Below are 24450 nucleotides of genomic sequence, written 5' to 3' on the forward strand. Positions count from 1 at the left end.
TTTCTTCTTACTTAAAATTCATTTTAATATATATACTGTATATATTTACACATTAACTTAAAATTCTCTAATACCCAATGTAAGTGGTTTTCAGTTCATCAGCCATTGTTACCCATGTACATGTGGTTGACTGTTGTTCAAAAGTGTTGAATCCTGGGCCTGTCAGCAGGGCAGGGGATGGCAGAGAAATGAGTCCCCTACCCATCCCTGGTGCAGCATTCACTCCATTTTTTCCATCTCTCAACAACAGAATATGCATTTTTTTTCTTCAGTGAAAACAGTTTACCTAAAAGGATCCTGCACAAATAAACAGTTTGGTTCTTTACAAATACAGTAACTGGCAGTACCCATTAGCTTTACCAAGCAGCAGTTCTGTCTTAACAAATCTTGTGTGTTAAATACAAATACTGATATGCACAAAGAGCTAATTTTCTAAAAGAAAAACAATATGTACAATTTGCAGCATAATGAATGGGATATACTGTACGCAATAACTTAGTTTTCAGCCAGTTTGATTATACATTGTGGCTCAGTAGAGGCCAGGCCAGTTCACAGGTTAAATAGAGAAGAGGGGATCAACCTCTCCCTCTGCACACACCATCACTTTGTTTTGTAGTCATAGACAGTGGCAGCATGACCGTCTCGCATATTGTTCCATTTGTGACAAACTGCGATAGAAAATACAAATTCTTACAAACATTGTGTTTTTAAAGCTACTTGTGAAACAAAACAGTGCAATAGGTGCAAGCGCGCCAGTTGTTGACCCTGTAGTGCAGCAGACAAGATGCATCGCTATAAGAAGGGATTTGTTGAAGAGCCTCCTGCCGGATACTGTGCAGATGGACCCGCACCCTGGAATTAAGAAGGGATACACGAACACAGTCAGAAAAATTAACTTACTGTGCAAAGAATCATGAAAAAGACTCACTAAATTCCATTTTGTTGCCCAGTTAACAGAGAAGATTAGCTTAGTATGAAGGCTGAGAACAGGTACACACATCTAGAACAGATAAGTTTAAAATTGAACAAAATCAGCCTGCCAGAACCTCTGAGACTGACTAATATTTTATATATCATTTGTTAAATCCTAAACTAAAATCTAACTGTAGTTCACCATTTTACATTGGATTAGGTGCCAAAACTTCTTCCTTAACCGGGAGCAGATGGTGGGCAGCCAGCAGAAACCTCAAAAAGCTTCTGGTCCCAGCTGCTGGCTCCAGCTATGTATTAAGTTCAAACTTCTTTACTACTCTCCAAAAAACAACAAACAAGAAAAACTATGCTTCAATATAAAATGATAACATCCAGCTTTAACGAACCACTTCTGGCTTTATTATTGACTAATGCAATGGCAACTATGTAATAACTTGTCTGTTAAATGCAACTAAAGACTCATATCTTCATAATCATCAGCACAAAAAAAAAATGGAAATGTTGTAACAATAAACATTGTTCCAAGTACTCAAGCCCCTTCTTTCATTCCGGTGTAAAACTCATATACAACAGGAAATCCGAGAACACAGCCATTGTACTAACCAGAAAAGGGTTGCTAGAGACCATAGGTCCTGCCATTGTCTGTCCAAAAGGAGTCACAACAGGCTTGGCTGGGCCAAAGGCTGGAAACCCTCCACCTGAAAGATGTGCACATTGTCACTGATGGGACAGCCACACAACTATTTAATAATAATTACAGAAATGACAAATTGAGTAGGTTTTTTTCAGTCATGTTCAGCCGAGCAAACCTAATAACATAAACATAACCTAAACATAAAATGTTCAACAACACCTTAAGTACTCAGTCAGAAACACGTTCAAGCTTAAATTTCAGCACAGGTATTAATAGAGATTAGTCTACATCTACACGATCTACAGCGCACGCACGCACGCACGCACGCACACACACACACACCGTTGGGTTGCTGGGGATACGCAGGAGGTTGAGGAAAGGGAGCCTGGCCAGGAAAGGGTGGTTGGAATGTTCCACTAAAGCTGGTGGGGAGGTTGTAGGCTGCAGAATTCCCAAATCCAGATGGCATACTCATGGAGCCTGTGCCAAATGATGCTGCAACACAGCAGGACAGCAACAGGTTACAGAAGCCTATTTAAAACTCAACAAAATCTAGACAGACAACAAGCAAAAGCTGCTCTGAAGTTAACACATACAGTTGCATGCAAAATTATTCAACCCCCCTGACATTTTTGAACTCCTGGCAAAATAAGCAACATGACAACTGCAGACAATTACTAAATCATATAAGAGGTGAACAGCTAGTTTATTGAAATATAATACCAAAGCAAAAATCAAGATTTAATTCATAATCTATCCATAATTTCAACTTTTTTACAAAAAGCCGGTTGCAAAATTATTCAACCCCCTATGAACAATGCTAGGTAAATACAGATAATTGCAGTACAACTCAAATGCCATACACCTGTATGTATACATTTTGAGGTGAATTCAATGGTGACACATGCTGAACATTAAGTAATACTTAAATCTATAAAATGGGTATACTTTGTGTCAATACTACTTTCTTTAAAAAAAAAAAAAAAAGTTTACATTTTGGATGAATTATGAATATTGATTTTTGCTTTGGTATTATATTTCAATAAACTAACTGTTCACCTTTGAAGGCAACTGTATTGCTTCTTAAGTCTATATTCAAAATGGTGACATGAATTTTACAGCATACACACAGTTGCCTATAAAATGTTATATTACACAAAAGCTGGCACACATCAGCAGATAAAACTGATGAACGGATGTAAATACTGGAATATTATTATCAGAGTGTTAGAAAGCGATTCACTGTGAATGAAGATGAACAACTAGGGTTACAGAATAGTCAAGAAAAAATATTGCTACAATAAATTAGGAATTACAAATCTGTTTCTTTAACAGGGAAATAACTGCACGTGTGGAAAATAATGCAAATGTAATTCTGTAACCCATAGTGTGGCTCTGTAGGGCAAATATTGCTATTCATTCAACCTTTTCTTGCTAGGAAATTCACAATTTCACAATCCACGTATGTGTACTGTCTAAAAACATGCAAAACCACAATAAGGTTGTCTGCAGACAAGCCTTAAGGGAAAAGGAGGGAGTCCGATTCAGACATGAGGCTACAATACTTTTAAGTTCAGCACTGATGAGCACACAGGAAAAACACAGCCAGCTGGCAACTGAACAGTCTGATAACTGCTGCAAATGCTACATCCAATGCCCATTCAACTGGGTCCACAACTAGTTCAAATTAACTGAAATGTGAGAAACAGCAACCACTTTAATTGTGTGTCTTGAAGACACAGTTTTCAATGTCACACTAGTTTCATCCATTGAATGAAGCATTTAAGGCAATCATCATGATGAATAACAAGGGGATTATTGTTGTATATTACAGTGGAAAGTTAGTGTTAAATACTCAATGGCCTCAGAAAGACAAAGCGGTTGAAAGTTGTGAGAGACAATGGCGTAAGATGAGCAAAACATTTAAACCTACCATAATTTGTTATGTTCAAAAAGGATAACAGAGCATATTGCTCCAAACAAAGACTGAAGAACTATCCATCTGTACTTCTTTTTCTCTTAAATTTCATTTTAACCTTTAGTCCTCTGCTGCTGAGTAAACTGGACGTCTTCTATTTTAAAATCCTACAAGAGGACCGAAATATTAATTCATTAATTGATATTGTTTTTATGGTGATGATGTTACCTACTGCATAACGACAGAACTGTTGCACTCCAGCTTAGGCTTAGACTATCCCAGGTGCCAACTTGTATTAAACTCACATAACTTAGCACACTCTTCCTTGTTGTGAGTTACTGATAAGGTTGTAACAAAAAATAACCCAATTTCTGTGACACTACACTTACATCTTTCAGCATTGCCTGATTAAATTTGTGACAGGAAAAATTAGTCATTGCCAGAGCAAGGCATAGGAGAGCACAAAAAAAGCAGCGAGCACAAGCGAACCTACCAAGGACAGGAGGATAACCCTGCCCATGAAGAACCCTCATCAAGCCTGTCCAGCATGGCAAGAACAATCAGACAGACAACTGAATCTCCAGTTCTGCGGGTTACTGATTCTGTTATCTCTCTTGTGCACACCAGTAAATGGCAACGCTAGTCCTGCTACCCGTTTCCACAGTGAGTCTTGCTAGGTTGTTGTCTGAACTTATTTATACATAATTTCCTCTTCTACTTCCTGATTGCTCGTTCCTGTGATTGATGCTGCGGTCTTAGACACTGCTGAGGTAGACTGGGCAAAGGTTGTCACTTCAGGTGTGCAAAAAATACAGAATATAAACTTGCTGTTTAAAAGTGTAACACATGCATTATTTCATATAAATGGACTTTTACAAGGATTTTCACACTACTTGAGTAAGGTGATTCAGAGGCACACACAAATGCACACATAAACAAACCTGCAGCAGCCGCCACACTTGCTGCTCTGCCGTTGCATTGGAATGGGTTGGTGGGAGCTGCTGCTGGGGCAACACCAGCAGCAACAAATGGATTAGTTGACTGAGCTGCTGGAGAAAGATATAAACTCATCAAACATGTAAGAAACACAACAATAAATTGCATGGCCTAAACGTGTTTAAAACAAACAATATTGGGTGTCAATGACTTGCCTCAATCATGATACAAATCTCTGGATCTGTCTCTTATTGCTGATCCTTTTAAAAAAATATAGTGTCCATAGTGGTAATGCTAAATTGCTCCTGCTAAATTAAAATGTGCACACAGTTGCAAGCAAGAAAAGAATCAAGCTTCCAGAAGTAGTTTTAATCAAATAGTAGACACAGGCCACATGTTAACATAATGATCCAAGTAGCAAAATGAGCTGTGAAGCAGGTTGGCTGAAAAGTAACAAAAACTCTTAACAAAATGTAAAGCTTATTCTTGTCTGACGTAACAGGATGACACTTGAAAGAGACTGATAGTCCACAACCATCATTCTTTGATTTGTGTACAAAATAGGATTATGTTTAAACAGCAAAAACCCAGAGCATAACAATAACCAGTTCTTTACATCTCAACCAGGAAACGCTACAAGGTCAAACAAGAGCTAAAAGGGATTAAATGTAAAGTCTAAACTGCCAAATCAAGCTACAATTCCCTAAGAGTATACTAATCGTATCCTGGGATTGTCGCTCAATACAAAGGTTATTTAAAAGTTACAAAAATTTTACTACTTCCATCTTTGGAGCATGATTACCACAACGCATACGAATCGGTCTTCAGGTTCACTCACCTCCATAACCCTGAGCCATGCCAGGCATGGCCTGCTGTGCTTGTGCTGTTGACACCCCAGTCTCTGGGCCAAACAAACCCCTGTGGTGAACACAAAGTCAATGCATAAATTCGGGAAAGTCAGTAAAAAGGAGAGACCAATGACCAACCATTTAGTGCATGTTTGTAGGTCAAATGCTGTGAACTGGAGTAACTTTTGTGAACACAGTCAAATAGTTCAATGTATTCTGTGTTCTGGCCCATTGTTGAACTAGTACGCCTCTATAATCAGGTGGATCTTGGCCTCATATTTTTGTGAATTGCTGAACTGAAACTTTGACTCACAATGTGTATCAAAAGCAAATGATTATTTCTGTGAGACTTGAAAGTAATAATCTGATGCATTAGCTTCTACTATACATTTCTGAAACATAAACCGTATTCAGTTGTAGATACATAGTTTTAGAGCCCACTAGCAGAGGGCTTATTCAGGTATGCCTGTGGTTTACAAAGTATCTCACCCCTGTGAAGTGCTGGTGGTGTTGTAAACACTGGTGGCAGGGGCCGAGGAGCTGAAGACGGTATCAAGCTCAGCTAGAGCAGCATAGCGGTCCCCCCCTGCCAGCACTGGTGGCTGCTTCTGAGGCAAACCACCCACTCCTGCAGCTGCTGCTGTGGTTGAGCTCACTCCACCAGGAATACCACCTCCTGGAATAGATGCACAAAACAGCAGAGCCAGGTTCAATCTACCTCATCTCAACTAATAGAGGAGGAAATGTTTAACTTTCAAAACACAAACAAAAGGTCCGGAGATAGCTGCCATATTCAACCTATTAAAGATAATGGGAGATAAATGTTCAGTCATTAGGAAATTTGCATTTTCTAGCACAAAAAACACAGTTTGTAATGTGAACAAAATAAACTAAAACCAGCCCAGTACAATTCACAGATGCTCAAGTGCCAGAATTCCGACCATTAGACAATAAAACATTTCAATCAAACCAATATAAATGTCCTTCTATAAAGCAAGGAGGTGTTTCTACTGTGTCCAGTGGCCTGTCATCTTTATGCAGGCTGGTTCGTAAGTCAGTAAGTACGGAGTTTGAAAAAGCTAAAAACCAAGTAATATAAAATTAGACATTTGCTAGAAAATGTAAATCAGCCCTGCTTTTAGAGAGACTATGCATGTTCCGCATTGGGAGGAAAACTCCTGGGGGAGTAACTCTATGCGCCTGACACATCGTGTTTTTAGTTGTGTCTTCTTTTTCAACCTCTATCCCTACAATTGAGATCTATGAAACAGGCTAGGCAGGAGAAGTTTACCTTGCTCTGTTTTGGCAGAGCTAAACACGTTATCCAGGTCAGCCAGGGCTGCGTATTTATCAGCAGGAACGCTAGTACTCTGTACAGCGTCTCTGCCAGCTCCTGTGGATCCAAAGTCAGCACTACACGATTTGGGGAAGTTGTCAAAATTTGCAAAATTGGCATTTGCTAGTCCCCCTGAGGCGCTACCTGTATGAAAGAGAGAGATTAAAAAGTCAAAAAGGGGGACCTTGATTGTTGGTTTCGAGTAAAAACAAAAACAGGGAGGAAGCTGCATGGAGGGTTAAGTTGAGGTAGAGGCAGGCTGGGGATGGGATACCTCTACTATCTAAAGGATAGACTGTAGCGTTTGCCCTCTGTAAAACTGCACTATGCTGGCTTTCCATCAGTCTATCAATGTAAGGGGCATATAAAATCAACACATATGTGTTACAGGCACATGATATGCAAGGCAGCACTTTTCTTGTGTGCCTCAGGTACATCTGACTTCAGCCCCATGCTGTGGATTAACAGAGTTACAAACAAAACATACTAAGACATATTAATTGTGACAAGAAAAACATTTTGATAGTTAATGGAAAAGATGTTCCAACCACCCCATGGGTGATAGCGAGCTCTGGAATGAGTAGACCGTCACATTTAACCAGTTTTACTGGGGAAACAAAATAACTATTACACATTCGTCTCTGCCCTTTAGAGTAGAGACAAGTAAAGAAAGCACATGTGCAGCTATTTTTCTGCAAGAAGCAAAGCCTATTCAAGAACTGCATATAATTTAGCACTTTAGACAAATATATATGCAATATGCTTCACACTGTATGGTAGGACTTGACAACTCAGGCTGTTTAAAATCTCGAAGAAGACTTGCAGATATGTTATCAATCCCCATAGCACAGCATATTAAGAACTCAGATCTATAGGGAATGCAATAAAAGGAAACACGGCACAATAAAAAATGTTGGTCACTGAAGTAAAGCAATCTGATAACTGGGACACAGCACAGTCTTTGTAATGCTGAAAAGGAGAAAAGGCAATTTTTAGCACTGGCACTGAAACCACCACACCACTTAAATCTAAATCAGTGGTTCACTGCATTCTATGAAATATTGTTTATGTAACTACTTTTAAATCAGAGAAAAGGCAAAGATCTGTTTAGACCATAGGAAGAGGTACAAACTTGCATGTATCTGCTGAAACACTATTCAGAGAAGGTTTATACTTATGGTTAATACATCCTAAAAAAGTTGAACGCCCAAACAATACTGGGAGATTAACTAAGTATGTATGGGGGAATCCTACCTCTTTAAAAATGACAAACCATTAGCAGATACAAACCTCATCAGAACAGTAGTTTAAAATCTTTTGAGGAATTGATGTTGTTTACATGAAATTGGAAGAATATCAGGCCTACTATTTATTAACACCTAAACTTGTTAATGATGAAGAAACAACTCTATTCTTGTATGAATCACTATAATGTTATTCTTTCTTAGTTTTTGACATGACCTACATTCGATTTTGGTTAATAAAAAACTCAACACATTTTGAAAAATTTCACTAAGGTACTAAAAATAAATATCTGATGGAAAGACCTTGATGGTACGGCACTAGTGTGTCTCCTAATTATTGCTAAAGGGGACGATATGTTTCTGTTCTCTTTTATTCTCTTTTTACTTTGCATGGCTACATTTTTAAGTCCTTCCATTTGGTCTGTTCTCCGTTGCAGCACTCAGCGATCACTGCAAGAATCAAAGCTTATTATTCCTCTTTCAACCTGTGAGAATGCCAAATGTGATTCTGTGTTAAAGACACAAACAAGAGCTACATACTGAGACACACATTACACTCAGATAGAGGAGGATCAGAATGACTACACATTAGAGATGGTGGAAAGGGTGAAATCTGTTATGAGGGCAAGCCCAGAGAGAGACTTACTGTGTGCACTCTGGAGAGGCAGAGCAGTGGCAAACTCACCCACACTGCGGCTGGATGAGAGCACAGTGAACGCTGGCAGCCAAAAAATCGAAGGAGGAGGGAGAAATGGGGCAATGAGCAAAGTAAGAATGCGGAGAAACAAAAGAAAAGATGTAAACTGAACCAGAGAAAAGTGTTAAATCAAAGCAAATTAACTGCTACTGAAGCAATAGATGAAAAACACATGAGACAGATTGGACAGCTGAGGCCAGATAGCACAGTCAGTGAGTGTCTGTGAGAAAGGGATTATCTTACAAAGCCACAGGAGAGACAGGGGAGGTTTATCCATTAAGCAATAGACATGCTCGAGACCACTGTGCAGCTCTACGTGAACACAGCCAATATACACCTCCAGCAGAGGGCGCTGTGGTACACAACATTGCCATTAGACTAGGAGGAATTTCTGTACAAGTCATTGTTTCTGTGTAAAGGTATGAAGCTCAGGTAAAGAAAAATGTGCCAATATGCTTCCATTACATATTTTGAGACCACAATACATCTGATTAAAATGCCCACTTTAGGAGTAAAAGCATTAATTTGACAAAATTCACTGCCTATATGCATTTACGTTAATGTGAAGTTCCTCACATATTCCTAAATTTCCTTTAGAAAAAACTATATGGGCATACACTGTGTTTACAGAGTCAGAGTACCACTGCAGCAATAAATTTTGTGTTTTATGTATACTTCACCAAATAATGATCTGCCTAATGACTCAGCAGTTATTCTTACATACTATATAGTAATATTCTCCCCCAAAAATACAAAAACATATATTCAGTAATAAATTAAAGTAATTTTAAATCTCAGGTGTACTAATAGTACACTGCTCTGATGTACAACAAACATTATGTTTTTAAAAGTAGGTTTGTTGATTTTAAAAACAAATAAACAGTATGACCTTAGCTGATTGTCATGGTCAAATGAAGCTTTAAAAGTAGGTCAAATAGATGTATTACAAATTACACTTAGAGTGAATGCTTCAAGTGAATCTACAATGAGTACTTTACATCTGTGTCCCCTGTTTGTTTGCTTTTATTTTGCTTAAGGCACAGACCATGTAAACATAACATCATGTGTTCCACTGCAGTCAAGGACAATTCACTGAACTGTTCCAGAAAGCAAAACTATATATACAATCATTTTTGCTTTAAAAATCTATGAACCAAATGTCAAATTCTGCTTAATTTTTTGGTTGTAAAATTTTACTGGTATGACCTGAAAAGCATGCAACTATCTGGTGCACGGAGCCGTTTCAAATTTGATCAGATAAATGAACATTGCACATATGGAAAGGCTTGGGAAGCAAAGGATTTGTGTTACAACAGTTAAAACAAACCAAGGATGACGTGACAGGAAACATGACTGACACTGGGCAGCATGTGAATAAATGGTTTGTGTTTCCCCTATATGCACAGTGCTCTCAATGTGTGTGTGTGTGTGTGTGTGTGTGTGTGTGTGTATACGCAACAATACATACCAATTTTCTTATGTTAGTGATATGGTTGTGTTCTTTGTCCAATGAAAATGATTGCTCTACCTGTATTTGAGGGTTGAAATGGGGCTTGGGGTGCAGAGGGGAAACCACCTGTCGACCCAGAAGTGCTCCCGAATGCATCAAAATTAGCAAAGTCTGCATCCGCGTTGGCATTCTGTGCCGCTGGAGGTGGTGTAGAGGTGAGGTTCAAACAGATGAACAAAAACAAACAAAAAAAAAAAACAGTGAGGGGAAAACAATGGATGAATGGATTTACACATATGACATTCAAAGACATGAGTGACTGCAAAACAATTACAAAAGAAGATGTGCTAAATATGAGGGATAATCATAAAGTGAAGTAACGTAATAAAAGGCATGGCAGCTTTGAAGGCGAGCAAGAGATTATTATGACATCCGCCCTTTCCAAGAGTTACTGTCTGAACTCTTTGTTGAGCACACAGCATATAAAGATGGATGTTAGGACTACACACATCACAGAGGTGCCAAATCTGTGCTCATGGTTGCTATTTGGAGATGTGTGAATACTGCTTTTGTTGTTGCAATAAAGAGCAACTTGCCTGCAGAAACAGATAAAGTGGGCAATTAGGATGTGCAGTAAAACAGCAGCGTTAGGTGAAGGTGGAGAGACAGACACATGTAAAGATTTTACATTAATTTTGTGTTGAATGTGAACATCAGCTGCCTTGTGATGACAAAATATTTTTTTTAAATTATGAAAAATAAATAAAATCAGGTCCATGTTCTGTCGTATATTATATCATTATTTTTCTGAAATTTTAGGTTGTTAATGTTATTGTAATGTGTGTATATATATATAGAGAGAGAGAGAGAAAGAGAGATTTTTTTCTTTTTCAAAATCTAGGCTTCTTTGTAATTTTCTTGCGTATCAGTTCACTGTGCTGTGTCACCAACCTGCAAGCTGCTCTTTAAGGGTGAGTCTTGATAGTTCTTTGGAGGGAAATGAGAGGACATCATCCTCAACGAGAAGCAAAATACTAATAGCCCTATGTTACAGACATTAGTAACCATGGAGATTTGTCTGTGTGTGACTGATACCATTAGATCATGTATGGCCATGTTTTACAGTCATGTGGGTACATGGCCGCTTACATTCAACAAATTCTGTGTGATCCAGAATATTCAGACATTATATAAGAGGTGTTAATCAAAAGGCAAAATTAATAAGAATTCATCCATCTCTTAAATGACTGAAAGGATACTTCTTTTTTTAAAAGTTACTTCCCAATAATGTGGTTTATGTGGCTCCATGGGTCATGCTAACATAGCTAGTCAGGTGGTTAATTTCTGATTACAAGGAAGAGGAAGGAGATGAGGAAACAAACGTTTAAAATGATTTATGAAGAAATTCCATTTTGTTGAAAGCTGCAGAGAATTGCGTTAGTTACCCCAATATACACCATAAAGGGAAATACATCAGGTTGAAAAAACAATGAATTATTGTTTAAGCCTTTTAAATAGTTGCAACATCACTTGAAGTGCAAGCACCTTTAACTGGAGATGAGACTGAAACTGGTGAATGAACACATACATTGAGGTGTCTGTGGCTTGAGTCAATGCTGATAGTGACAGCCTGTGAAAGAATTTGACTAAGGCATGTTCCGCTTTTGCTCCATCTTGTTTGGAGTGCGACTGTATTTATGTACTGTTTCATGTCTCAGTAGACCACTTCCTGTGCTTTCATCAAGTTTAGTCATCACTACCTGTATTCTACCGTTTCTTTGAGCAGTGAAATTCCATTCACTGTAGAACTTAAAATATCGCACTGATGTTTTAATAAACTTTTACCTTGGACATACAGCCGCCAATTTTTTTTTGCAAGACAGTCAATCAGTTATTTGTCTGTTCCTTACTTGTGTGGCTGTTGAAATGTGCAAAGTTAGCAAAACTGGAGCTGGCCCCTGCATTCATGTTGGGCGGAGCAGCGAAGATGTCTCCACCCAAGTCACTGAGGAGGTCAAACTTCTTGTCATGGAATTGCTGCTGATGGGTCTGTCCACGGCTCACCACAGGAGACTGGTGGAGACAAGAGATGGGGTTGAGAAAACCACATGTACAATATGTGTTGGTCTGTATGTGAAAATGTTTGTGTAGGACTAGGAGTCCTTGAACAACCTGCATGCAATGACTAAAAGAGAGAAGGAAAGAGGCCGTTTAAAAAGAAGAATGACTGGCAGTTTATGTTAACAGCAAATCTTTTTTCATATTGAAACGTTAATAATAGAAAGATCAACCTCATTCTTATGGTATTAACTACAGAAAGACCAGATGAAAACTTGGGAATTTTAAAGACAGACTTCATTCTACTGCTTTGGAAGAATTGACATCGTTTGATTAATCCCGAGACTGTACCTGCTATCTGTAGGTCCTTCCTAAGTTCTTTGTAAATAAAAGTTACTTTCAAATTATGTTAAGATGCTTTAACCAGTAAAGCTTTAAGAATGTGTAAATCGGTCACTAAGTAACATGTGGCATTTCTCACCCAGGACGTATTCTACAAAGTAAACAAGGAAGTTAACTGCTTGTATCTCCTTTCAGCAATGAATCCATTGTAACATTTAATTCCAACAATTGCAACAATGACAAGGATTTACTGCTGATCCTTAATCCTGCTCATTTTCAAATCTATAATAGGTCTAAATATCCACATCACTGTAAAACTCAAGCTGGCATGTATTAATCTTTGATGGCAAATATGTTGTCTGTTTTCAGTGCCTTCATCTAGGTGCTATAAATGATTGGCTGGTTATCCGCTACAGGTCATTGCATCGAGAAGTCCAGTTATGTTGGATGGTGAAATTGAGTTTTTGTTAACAGGCGAGCAAACGTGTCTGGCAATAATTACAAAACTCAGCAGGTAACTGCATATCGTATGTTTCTGCTACAGAAGTCTCACCTGATTTGGTGGGGTGTTCTTGTTGAGGTGTAGAGAGGGGGCCGATTCCCCCAGGAGGGATTTAAGTGGTCTAACCTCTGGGGTGCTGCTGGTGCTGCTGTTTGAGGAGCCAGAGATGGAGGCATGGACTGATGCCACTACCTTGGCTTGCTCGGGAGGCACGTACCTTGGAAGCACATCACATTACATGCATTACAATAAAACACATGGCAAGCAGCTGTCAAAAAAGAAAACTTTACCAAGAAGGCAATATTACAATGCAAGGCCATATACTTAAAGTATCCAAGGTATTAAATTTGGTATTAAACCATTAGCCAGCTGTATCCCAGATAACACAACATAACTAGCTAAATGGCAATTGGAATATTTGAGATAAACTGACACAATGGAGGATTTTAAATGGGGGCATTGGACACTTTACCTGTCTCAGCTAAGCAAAATGTGATAACAAGGAAAGCATATTTAAGCGGAAATTTGATCCATGGATAACAACAGACAAGCTATGATTCTTTGAAACGAACATTTACAACAGTGAGGCACCATTACTGGTGTGTGTATTTCTGTGCTACAAGGGAATAGCCTGTGTGAATGAGAATGTCTGTCTGCAGCCAAGTGGCATGCTGAGACATGTCCCACTCTTTGCTCTCATTTTGGTCAGACCTCAGGGACTAAACACAAGGAGAAGACTAAAAATGAATGTTTTATAATAAATGTAGTTAATGTGCATAGTCAAATTTAATATGTAAATATTCAGAATAAGAACTGCGTGTTAAAAGATGCATGTAATTGTTTTTTTACTGTCTAAATGCAGAAACCCACAGTATTACATCTTATGTATTTGTTGTGAACAATTTCTACTTTGCAGCTATCAATTCGAAAAGTCAGTTTTGTTTCAAATAGCTTTTAGTATTTGTCATCATAGTCAAGAGGCGCAATGCTCTACTAACAACTAGGCAAAAGCTCATACATATTTGAATTGAATTAAACATATAACTTTATGGAGCAATTAAATCTTTCACATAAAGCAGCTTGACTGTAATGACCTACATTCTGTGCATTTAAAAAGGGTATTTGGTGGCTTGCTGGAGGCTAACTGCTATGAGCTGCCTGTGAGACATTCCAAGCCAGAGAGAAGAAAAACACAAAGAAAAGCTACATGTCTGCGCAGTGCACACTGCCAGAGGATTGTTCAGTTCTTTGCTCTGCCAGCTTGTAAAACTGACTTACCACCTCTTCTTCTCATATTTTTCTTGAAGGAACTCCTTGACCTTCTGTGGTTCTCTAAAGTCTGGTACTGAAGAGGTTCTGTCATCATAAAGACCAAGCCAGATCTGTTTACATACCTGCAACACACAGAAAAACAGGTAATTTTTGGCAAAAATCTTCTGTAGAACACACAGCTATGCAGGGCTTGACAACATTAATTATTGGTCATTACATTGTTCAGCGAAAGTGAAATAGCAATATAAGGACATGGAAAGATAAGCCCTTGCTAAGAGAATTTACTAATATCTAAAAATGCAACCATGTGCAGGTAGGTTATGCAGCCAAAGTAGTAGTTGCCATGTCTGGTGCACAAGATTAAACACGAGTTGGTGCTGTCTGGCAAGTTGAATACAGCTGCTTGGTGTAAAATCAGTCTAGGTCTTGCATTTCTGTAGCCTTGGGTTTTAGAAAGCATTCCTTAGTATTTGCCTAATCTTGTAAAGAGTGATTTACAGGCTTCATGTCTGTGCTTACAGTATAGAGTCCTGCATTGTAGATGTAGAAATGGTGCTCTAACAGTCAGCTTGAGTCTTATCTTGTACTGTTTCTTTGGCTGGTCTTTGAGCACATGCATGCATAGTTACACCACATTCAAGCTCACATTTTCTTTATTATCCATTGAAAATTGAAATTGCAACAGCTGAAAATATGTGCACCATGTTGTTCATGAGTTTTTTTCTGTGTCAAATGCTCTCTATGGAAAAACAAAAAAGCAACTCGAAGGCAGTATTTAAACAGTAGCCTTGAAGTATGTGCATCAACTTCAACCTTGAGTCTCCTGCATGTCTGCCAACCCTGCCACTTTGCTACAGCTTTTAATACGCTGTGCTTCCCAGGTGGCACTGCTCTATTTCTTACTCCGTTTACCAGAAATGTCTCTTGCACTTTGGTTCCTCTGTGCAGTGCAAATATGTCATGTTACTCTATCAGAATATGATGGATAGGTGAAAGCTGCAAATTTGTACTTGAGTGTGTTTATTAATGATTTATTAATTTATTAATGAAGTAATGATTTCTGTCTTGACTTGAAAAATTGTATGACCCATTGATATCCACTTGCTGATTGCGTTTACTTTTCAAAATTAAGCATCCTCTCACAAAGATGTTACGGTAAACACATTGGCAAAATGTTGCCTAATTTCACCACTAGCAGACACAGAACAATCTCATAATCACAACGAAGTCCTTGTTTTGTCCACCTGAAGAAAAAGTGTCACAAAATTTGCATTCTAGTTTGGGCTGTACACTACCAATCCAAACTTTGGACACACATTCTCATTTATTGTTTTTTCTTTATTTTCATCACTATTTACATTGTAGATTCTCACTGAACACATCAAAACTATGCATGAACACATATGGAATTACGCAGTAAACGAAAAAGTGTGAAATAAGTCAAAACATGTTTTATATTTTAGATTCTCCCAAATAGCCACCCATTGTTTTGATTATTGCTTTGTACACTCTTGGCATTCTCTCCATGAGCTTCATGAGGTAGTCACATGAAATGGTTTTCCAACAGTCTTGAAGGAGTCTCCAGGTGATACTGACCACTTGTTGGCCCCTTTGCCTTCACTCTGCAGTCCACCTCATCCCAAACCATCTGGATTGGTTTTAAGTCAGGTGACTGTGGAGGCCAGGTCATCTGATGCAGCATCCATCACTCTCCTTCTTGGTCAAATAGCCCTTACACAGCCTGGAGGTGTGTTTGGGGTCATTGTCCTGTTGAAAAATAAATGATGGTCCAACTAAACACAAACCGGATGGGATGGCATGGCATTGCAGGATGCTGTGGTAGCCATGCTGGTTCAGTGTGTCTTAAATTTTTAATAAATCCCCAACAGTGTCACCAGCAAAGCACCTCCACACCATCACACCTCCTCCTCTATGCTTCATGGTGGGACCATACATGTAGAGGCCATCCGTTCACCTTTTCTACGTCACACAAAGACACGGCAGGTGGAACCAAAAGATCTCAAATTTGGACTCATCAGACCAAAGCACAGATTTCCAAATGTCCATTCTTTGTGTTTCTTGGCCCAAACAAACCTCTTCTGCTTGTTGCTTTTCCTTAGCAGTGGTTTCTTAGCAGCTATTTGACCATAAAGGCCTGATTGGTCAGTCTTCTCTGAACAGTTGATGTAGAGATGTGTCTCCTACTACAACTCTGTGTGGCATTTCTAATATGAGGTGCTGTTAAGTTGCAATTTCTGAGGCTGGTGATTCGGATGAGCTTATCCTCAGCAGCAGAGATGACTTTTGGTCTTCCTTTCTGTCAGTGGTCCTCATGTGAGCTAGTTTTGTCGTAGCGCTTGATGGTTTTTGCGACTGTAGTTGGGGATACATTCAAAGTTGTTGCAATTTTCCAGACTGACTGTCCTTCAGTTCGTAAAGTACTGATGGACTGTCATTTCTTTTTACATAGCTGATTGGTTCTTGCCATAATATGGATTCTAACAGCTGTCAAATAGGGCTGTCAACTGTGTAAGGGCTATTTTACCAAGAAGGAGAGAGACGAATGCTTCGTCAGATGACCTGACCTCCACAGTCACCTGACCTAAACCCAATCCAGATGGTTTGGGATGAGATGGACCACAGAGTGAAGGCAAAAGGACCAACAAGTGCTCAGCATCTCTGGGAACTCCTTCAAGACTGTTGGAAAACCATTTCAGGTGACTACCTTATGAAGCTCACTGAGAGAATGCCAAGACTGTGCAAAGCAGTAATCAAAGCAAAGGGTGACTATTTTGAAGAATCTAAAATATAAAACATGTCTTGACTTATTGCACACTTTTTTGTTTATTACATAATTCCATATGTGTTCATTCATAGTTTTGATGTGTTCAGTGAGAATCTACAATGTAAATAGTCATGAAAATAAAGAAAAAACAATAAATCCAAACTTTTGACTGGTTGTATACATGTGTCATTAGACTGAAATGACAATATTAATAATATGGCAATATTCTTTAAAAATGTCAATATGTTTAAATTGATATGCAGATGTAGTAATATTAATGTGTTATGAGTTGCTTGAAAAGAACAACAAAGTATAATTCTCACTAAATATCTATGTCAGGATTCCTGATGCCATCCTTTGACACTTATGCTGTCAATTAAATGTGTAATAGATGAACATCAAATACAAGCTAAAACACTGACAGCTCAAAGAGATGCTAAACTAAATGAATGGCCTGTAAAGCAATCTTACAGGCCAGCATAATTAGTGGCTGTGCAATGTGACAGGGCAGACAGTCGCCTTGCCTACCTCATTGCCATGTTTCTGAAGGAACTCGATTTCCTGTTGCGTGAAGGTTGTCATGGAGATGGACTTGACTCTGTGAGGTGGATTCAGTCCTCGTCTGTAAGTGGAGAAATGGAAACAGGGGTCAATTTAATTTGAGGACAACATACATTAAAAAAAATCTCATCTGGAAATATTCCAGAGCCCACCTCTCAGGACAGGGCCCATTTAATTAGCTACAAGCTGACTGGTTGCTGGTTGTGTGTAACTGAGGAAAGGAAGACAGCATCACAGGGAGAAATGACAAATAATGACAGAGACACGCTGACAGAAAAAGAAAGAGTAGAATGGAACAAAGGAAGTGGGCGAAACTCTCTCTTAACTAACACTGACTGAACAGAGGTTGTCAGTACAGTAAAAGAACGAGCAATCTTCCTTAATATAGAAACTTCCATTATGGAGCAACACCCATTAGCCCACACAAGCGTTGCTCATTTTCCTGAGAAGGTCACAGCTCATGCCACTGTGGCCCAAATTAAAAATGGCTGATAACTATTACAGCTGAAAAAAGCCTTCACTAGGCTTTTACATTAGGCTCCTGGCCTTCTTGCGTAAGTATTTTTCCTGGCTCCACATAAAAGTGAGAATTAATGCAGTCTTGACTACAAGGTCACCAATTGTTGCGTCCGTGAAGGTGACCAATGAGCATTCAGCATGCAAGCAGAATGTTTTCAGTGTGACCAAAGTGTATCAAGTGAAAATGACAGGTATTTGTACAAGGAAAAGATAACTTACAATCCAGCTTTTGTTGCTAAACAGTGTTTTTGTCAGTGGAAGAAGAATGTCTTTAACCATTAACCAACCAAAGTAATTAATATGTCAATAGGAATGTGAAGATAATAACATCACCAACAGGGACTTTAAACATTTTTGCAGCAGGTAAAGTGCTGAGGAATCAGTAGAATCAAACAGATTTCAAAATCAGATATTAAGATATGTTTTGGTGTACAAAATCCTCGGACATCTGTTAATCGGTTAATGTTTTAAAAGGCCTTTAGGCATTAAATATGGCTTTGTAGGTTTCCCCTGCATCTGTACAAGTAGTCAAGTTTTGTTAAGGTCCTTTCTTACATTTATTTCTGTATATTCTATTTAAAAAAATTTAAAGATTTTCAGGTTTGCAAAGTACTTAAACGCAATTTAAGTTAAATGCTGGATGACAACATATATGAGTTTTTACTGGATATTTGAGATGTACTGTATAAATGATTCTGCTGAACTTTAATTTGCTCTTTTTTTCAAGGTAGTCGTGACAACTGTCTAGGAAACGAGATCCACAGTGTTACAATTACAAACACAATGTTATACACACATAGTGGAGGAGAAGTGAAATACTAGACAAGATTGCTAAATTATTCACAACTGTTACCTCTTACAGACCCTGTTTTTATCGCCGTCCATTCTTTACACACCCACCAATCAGCTGACTGTCCCTCAAAGTGTTGCACTCAACAGGTCCAACAGTTAGCTCTCGCACAGAATACAGTATCCACAACTTAGTCCACACATGCTGTATCTAAACACGCCAGGAGTTGTACCGATTTATATCAAAGAACACAAGATTGACAACAGACATATACAAAAAAAACAAGAGCCAACATGTTTCTATTAGGAAACTGGTGGTATATCCTCATCCAAATCTGGAAGTATGAGGGGTATTTCTAAGGGTAACACTTTATCAACTTGTGCCCATTTACATCATGCTGATGGTGTCTAAAGACAGTTAAGGCAGAGGAAATGTCATGTTAACACGTCTGCAACATTTCAACATTTGCAGGATGAATGAATATAATTATGTATGAGTGTGTTGGTTTCAACTCCTCAAATATGAGGATTTTATTTCTACTTCTTCAAAAAACTGGAGATTTTTCTTTTAAAACGGTTGGTCATTCAAAACCATAATGGCATCACTTAAGGTTCTTACAATGAATTAAATTTATTCAAGAAAAAAAGATGATCATAAAGACTTCCCAGCCCTAGTTGAATAATTGTGTAGTTCTGGCTGTGTGTTCAGAACCAAATATGTAAAAAAATAAATAAATAAAAAACATGGTGTGCATGTGTGAGTCACTGAGTATCTGAACTTTAATGTGTTTTTCAGTACCCTAAGGTAGGTAAGTGATCAGATCTTAGTCTCATGAAGAAGAAACTAGGTCAGATGCAGGGAGAAACTTCCACAGCCTCAAGGTCTGAACGTGATGGCAGCATCTCTGCCCAGTTGTCCCATTAAGGAGTTCTAACACTGGTTATACTATTTTTGTTTTTCTTGTTTGTTCATTTTATATACTGTATTTTATTTGACTGTGGCAATACATTTAAACTAAATAAATACATAAAATCTGCCTATTATTTTCATTCAAAATTTTTAATTTTGAAATGTCTTATTTTCAAGCAAAAAAGGGGAATCCACTCAGGCATATCAAGCGATTGTGTGTTCTGCTATGACTGTCAGGTTTTTCTGGTATTCTTAGATCCAAGTGGTATAAAGCACACTGACACAATATTATGGTCCTACAGTCTCACATGCATCCTGTTTCACAATGTTCAGCGACAGCAGGTATAAATATTTATGGGAGAAGGGGGTTAAACTGCAGCAGTATTTATAAATTACATCAAATAAAGAATCTGCAACGCCCTGATTAACGACTTAATCAACATCTACCTATTTTCATATTTGCATGTGTACTGAGAGGCATAGTCTATCAGAGACCAGCATCACATATTGCACAGTAAAATAATTATGACCAAGTCGCTACTGTACATCAGACAAGCTCAGCAAGGGAAAACTCAGTGCTCATTTGCATACTGTAACAGCTTCAGGGTGAAAGAAACTGGCAACAGTGAGTCTCAAAAGAGACGAGAGGCTATGCAAAGAGCTTCACTTTGGTGCTTTAGCTCCCAACAAAAATGATCTTTACACTCTCTTCAACAGTTTTAGACACCTTTCATCACATAAAATGCCCATTTTTAATCCTTTATTCATGGTTACCTTTTCTATTTGGATTTATGCCAAGTCATGCCAGTCAGGTCTGATGACTAGTCAATGATTTTTATTATCCGGGACATCTGGTGTCTGTGACACTTTCACACCTCTGGTACGTCACTGCTGTCGCCCTGCTTACTCAGGAACACACAGGCCAAGTGGGGTAACTTCCTGCCAGGAGCAATTCTCCAGAAAGAAACATTGTAAGTGGCGTTACTCTTGGGAAGGCCTCCACCTTCATAAGGAATGTGTTTACATAGCAAATTCCAACTCCACCCATTAAACAACCACAACTATGGTGGGAGAAGGTTGTTATGAGGTAGGTAGTTGAGCCCCTGCCATTCCCCCAAGCAAGTCAACACAATTACTGTACAAACTGGAAATGAAAAAACAGAAAACTCAGAGATTAAAGGGCAATTCTATGTCACCTGTAAAATGTGCCATTAATGGGTTAAAGGACTTCATTTGAACCAGCAAAATAATCTTTAATGGTAAAAGTGAAATGTACACATGAGTATGTATCTGTATGCAGCGATTTTGCTTGGTCTTATTTGCACAAAATAAAGCAAAGTCAACTTTTATTCATAGAACAGTTCCAATAGTTAGTCAAGAAAGCAACTAAAACAGCTTATCAAGCCTGAGCATGAATTTTTAAGCACTCTCTTACCCTGCCAAAATATGTGCCTCTCTAGAATTAAAAGGAATGAGAGAGACAGACAGTGACCTCTCTGCTGCTTCCTGTTGCACACATACAGCATCACATGCTGCTGATGTAGCAGCACAGTGGGGCCATACCACTTCCTGAGCCTACAATCACACCAGGCTTCCTGCATATATCAGACACACATCAATCCTTTCAAACCCACACTCGACTGTAATACCCCCCCAACATCTTTTGCCGTAATCAAATGTCAAAGACAGGAGAAAAGAAACACGCCGTACTGTGTATTGTGATTTCAAGCTATAAAAGAACTGATTTAACTCACATTGCAGAATTCTAATACCACAGGGCAAGCAGATGGGAAATTCATGGTGGAATCCCCACAGACCCACTGGTGAAGTGAAATAGAGGGCAAACTTTGCCCAACAGCAAACATGCAATTAATCTCATTGTTTTCAGGCCTACAGTAACTAACTCTCATGTTCAAAGTGGAGACAGCTAAAAAAAATGCACAGATTAAGGTCACAAACCTAGAAAAACAAGGGCTATGTTTGAGTCAAAGTACAAAAATGTGTCCAAGCAGTCATCTACTCTGCTCTCTAAGAAAACTAAAACCTGATCAGTGGGGATTTAGAGAAGAACAAATCTCCCCCCGTCTCTTGAAACATCTTTACAATAATTGTTATTCATAAATGGAAAATGGAAAGGTGATTTCCATAAAGCATTAAAAAGGAGTGGTGCAGGCTGCTGACTGCAATAGGCAAAACAGGATGGATGGATGGATGGATGAACAGTTTATTGAGTTTCCTGCTAACACTCTGCTGTCAGTTTTGTCTAGAAAATGTTTTTACTTAAAGAGGTTTGTGATAAGCAAGCATAATTCACATGCACATAAAAACCAAGGTAAAATTTGCACACCAGAAGTTCTAATTTTAACAATAATGGGACAACTCAGCCATAAAAAGATACTCAGGATACAAGCATCACAAATCTTTATGCACCACTGGTACTAAAATAAACTGCTGTGCGTTCATTTTAGCAGCCGCTATAGGATTTTTGAAGAAACCAAATATGAGTGCACTCAGAGTGTAATACTTAAAATCCTTCAGAAGAGAATGACTACGTGCTGATTAGCACAATGTCATGCAATACAGGTAACAACATCCAAGCACTGTCTCTTCGTTGTATGACAAATTATCATTTATTGTGCAACTGATTGGAGAATGATGCAATAAAATGCGATTAATCTATTATGCCACTTTGGACTTCTTTCCCAATTGTGACCGGCATCACATATACCCACAAAACAAAACCTTTTTACCATGCAAAAGTTGACAGCTGAATTGAGGTGGGATATCTGTAGCTGAATAAGAAGAAATGGAATGCTTCACTAATCCCAAATCCCGAGCTACAGATGCTTGGTTACACAACTGTACAGCAAGGCTTTAAGTCCGGCCAACGGTATCTAAAGTCAAAACAGCCAGCTACACTGAAACTGTCTATGCAGTGGCTGGGTTTTGAAGCTGTCGTAGGAGGTAAACTGCAGACGAGGGGGAATTCATTCAAACGGTTTTGGTCTGCTGCTCGACAAGTGAAAGTCTTGCTGATATTTCTGTCAGAGGCTGACTGGGGTAACGTTAACACTTTAACATCTGACACAAAAAATAGAAGACTGGACTAAATAGAACAGATGATGACATGAATAGTGATATTATATTATCAGTTGCTTGTCATGTCTACCACCATGCTTGCAAGGAAAATCAAACCGGTAACTCTCGTATGGTGCTATTGAGTATAACGACATTAATACAATAATTTAAATATGCATTCATGTGTTTTCTTTGACGGTTTATAGTAACCAAGTCACCTGGTTAGCTCAACTCAACCACTTCCATTACAAGGTGGTGGTTCCCAACAGCAACTGGTAGTAGCAGCTGGCTACTGGCTTATCTGTAGACCTAGCTTGCAAGTGTCAGATAAGTTCACCGGCTAACAGTGCAAGCTAAAGTCAGCTAACATATAGGGTGGTAGCTGGGTTCACTGGCTGGCTATGCTCAACACTGACACCTCCTTGTACCCCGCCCAGCACATTCACAGCAAGACAATGTCAAAACCGCTAAACTCACACTGACTCCGGCGTTACCTGTTATCTGTCTAACGTTAGCTAGCGCTAGTCGGCTAACGGGCTCAGTCCGCCCCGTGTAGCCGATAAAACGTTATCATGTGCGCCATGTCTAAGCTAAGGTCACTGTGCAACTTAATACACTTACAGGATGCCAGAGCAGGAGGTGCACACGAAGGAGCCCACGGTCATGTTGGCATAGGTTGGGCCGCGTTGGTCGCAGTCAAAGCACTTTCTATTGGGAGGCAAACTCGTCATTTCTCTCAGCATCTTCAGGTGTTTCTCCTCCTGTTTTCGTTTCGCACTCGCCGCCATGGTGAAGGATACAGAGCAGGATGAAATTAACCCCGGGGGAGGCTGCAAGGTCAGCTATAAGTAAAACAAAAGGCTTGTGCTTTTTTAACGGTTGCCGACTCGTGCTGAAGGCAGAGAGGGGATGGGTAGGGAGCTCTGTTGTCAGGGCGGCCTCGCGTCTCCTAGAACAAGGAGTCACAGACGCAGGGTCAGGTCCGCTGACGGAGCAAGAGCTGTCCTACCGAGCACTTCCGCCTTCGTTTAAATCCCGTTATGCAGCCCACATCGCTTCTTTTTGGGTCAGCGCCAAACACGAGTGCCTTACATTTCAATATTTCTGCAACGGAAGTCACGTTTCTTAACCTAATTATATCTAAGATAGCATTATTACTTCACCATGATCACGTTTGACTACATTATTGTGCACTTGTCGTATGTTCATTGCCCTGTACACAATTTTAGCCACATATTTGTAAGTTATACTCCTGCATTAACCACTCTACGTGTTTCCTTATCTGCAGTTCAGATTGTGGGGAACATGACGAGCTCTAGACAGGCTAAACGGGGAGATTTGTTCAAGTAATTGCCAGTCTAAAACAACGGATTCCGACGCTTAGAAATGGGTTTGAATGATCTTGTCTCTTTTACTCTTTGGTTGCATTCATGACAGCGCAGACTGCTACAAGTGTGTCTTTAACACAACAGCGCCACTGTGAGGATTATCATAGTCATTGCAATGCTGTGTGGAAAAGGCGGTGCTGCTGTCTAATACTCATGTTTTTCATGCAATGCGGCATTCATTTCGTGAAAATATGCACAAAACACGTTATAAGTAATGCAGCTGAAATGCATGTCAAAGTCTTCTAGATGT

General features: G+C 39.1%; 1 protein-coding gene across 10 annotated transcripts; it reads right to left on the reverse strand.

Moving 5' to 3' along the window:
* Positions 1-23789, reverse strand: agfg1a (ArfGAP with FG repeats 1a). 10 transcript variants are annotated; one of them, XM_023276939.3, is made up of 15 exons: positions 23434-23789; positions 17484-17577; positions 14177-14292; positions 12950-13115; positions 11907-12069; positions 10075-10194; positions 8496-8567; positions 6561-6749; positions 5759-5945; positions 5260-5339; positions 4427-4534; positions 3979-4023; positions 1910-2062; positions 1537-1631; positions 1-852 (listed from the first exon to the last, which is right to left on the reverse strand). In XM_023276939.3, exons 1-15 carry the CDS (start codon positions 23598-23600, stop codon positions 793-795), a joined length of 1815 nt encoding a protein of 604 aa, XP_023132707.2. In that variant the 5' UTR covers positions 23601-23789; the 3' UTR covers positions 1-792. The 10 variants fall into 10 exon arrangements, with proteins under 10 accessions (XP_023132707.2, XP_023132708.2, XP_054867941.1 ...); XM_023276940.3 differs by having other exon boundaries at positions 4427-4531; positions 23434-23788; XM_055011966.1 differs by lacking the exon at positions 6561-6749.
* Positions 23790-24450: the final 661 nt, after the last annotated feature.

This window comes from Amphiprion ocellaris, chromosome 7, assembly GCF_022539595.1.
Source record: "Amphiprion ocellaris isolate individual 3 ecotype Okinawa chromosome 7, ASM2253959v1, whole genome shotgun sequence".
Lineage (NCBI taxonomy): Eukaryota > Metazoa > Chordata > Actinopteri > Pomacentridae > Amphiprion > Amphiprion ocellaris.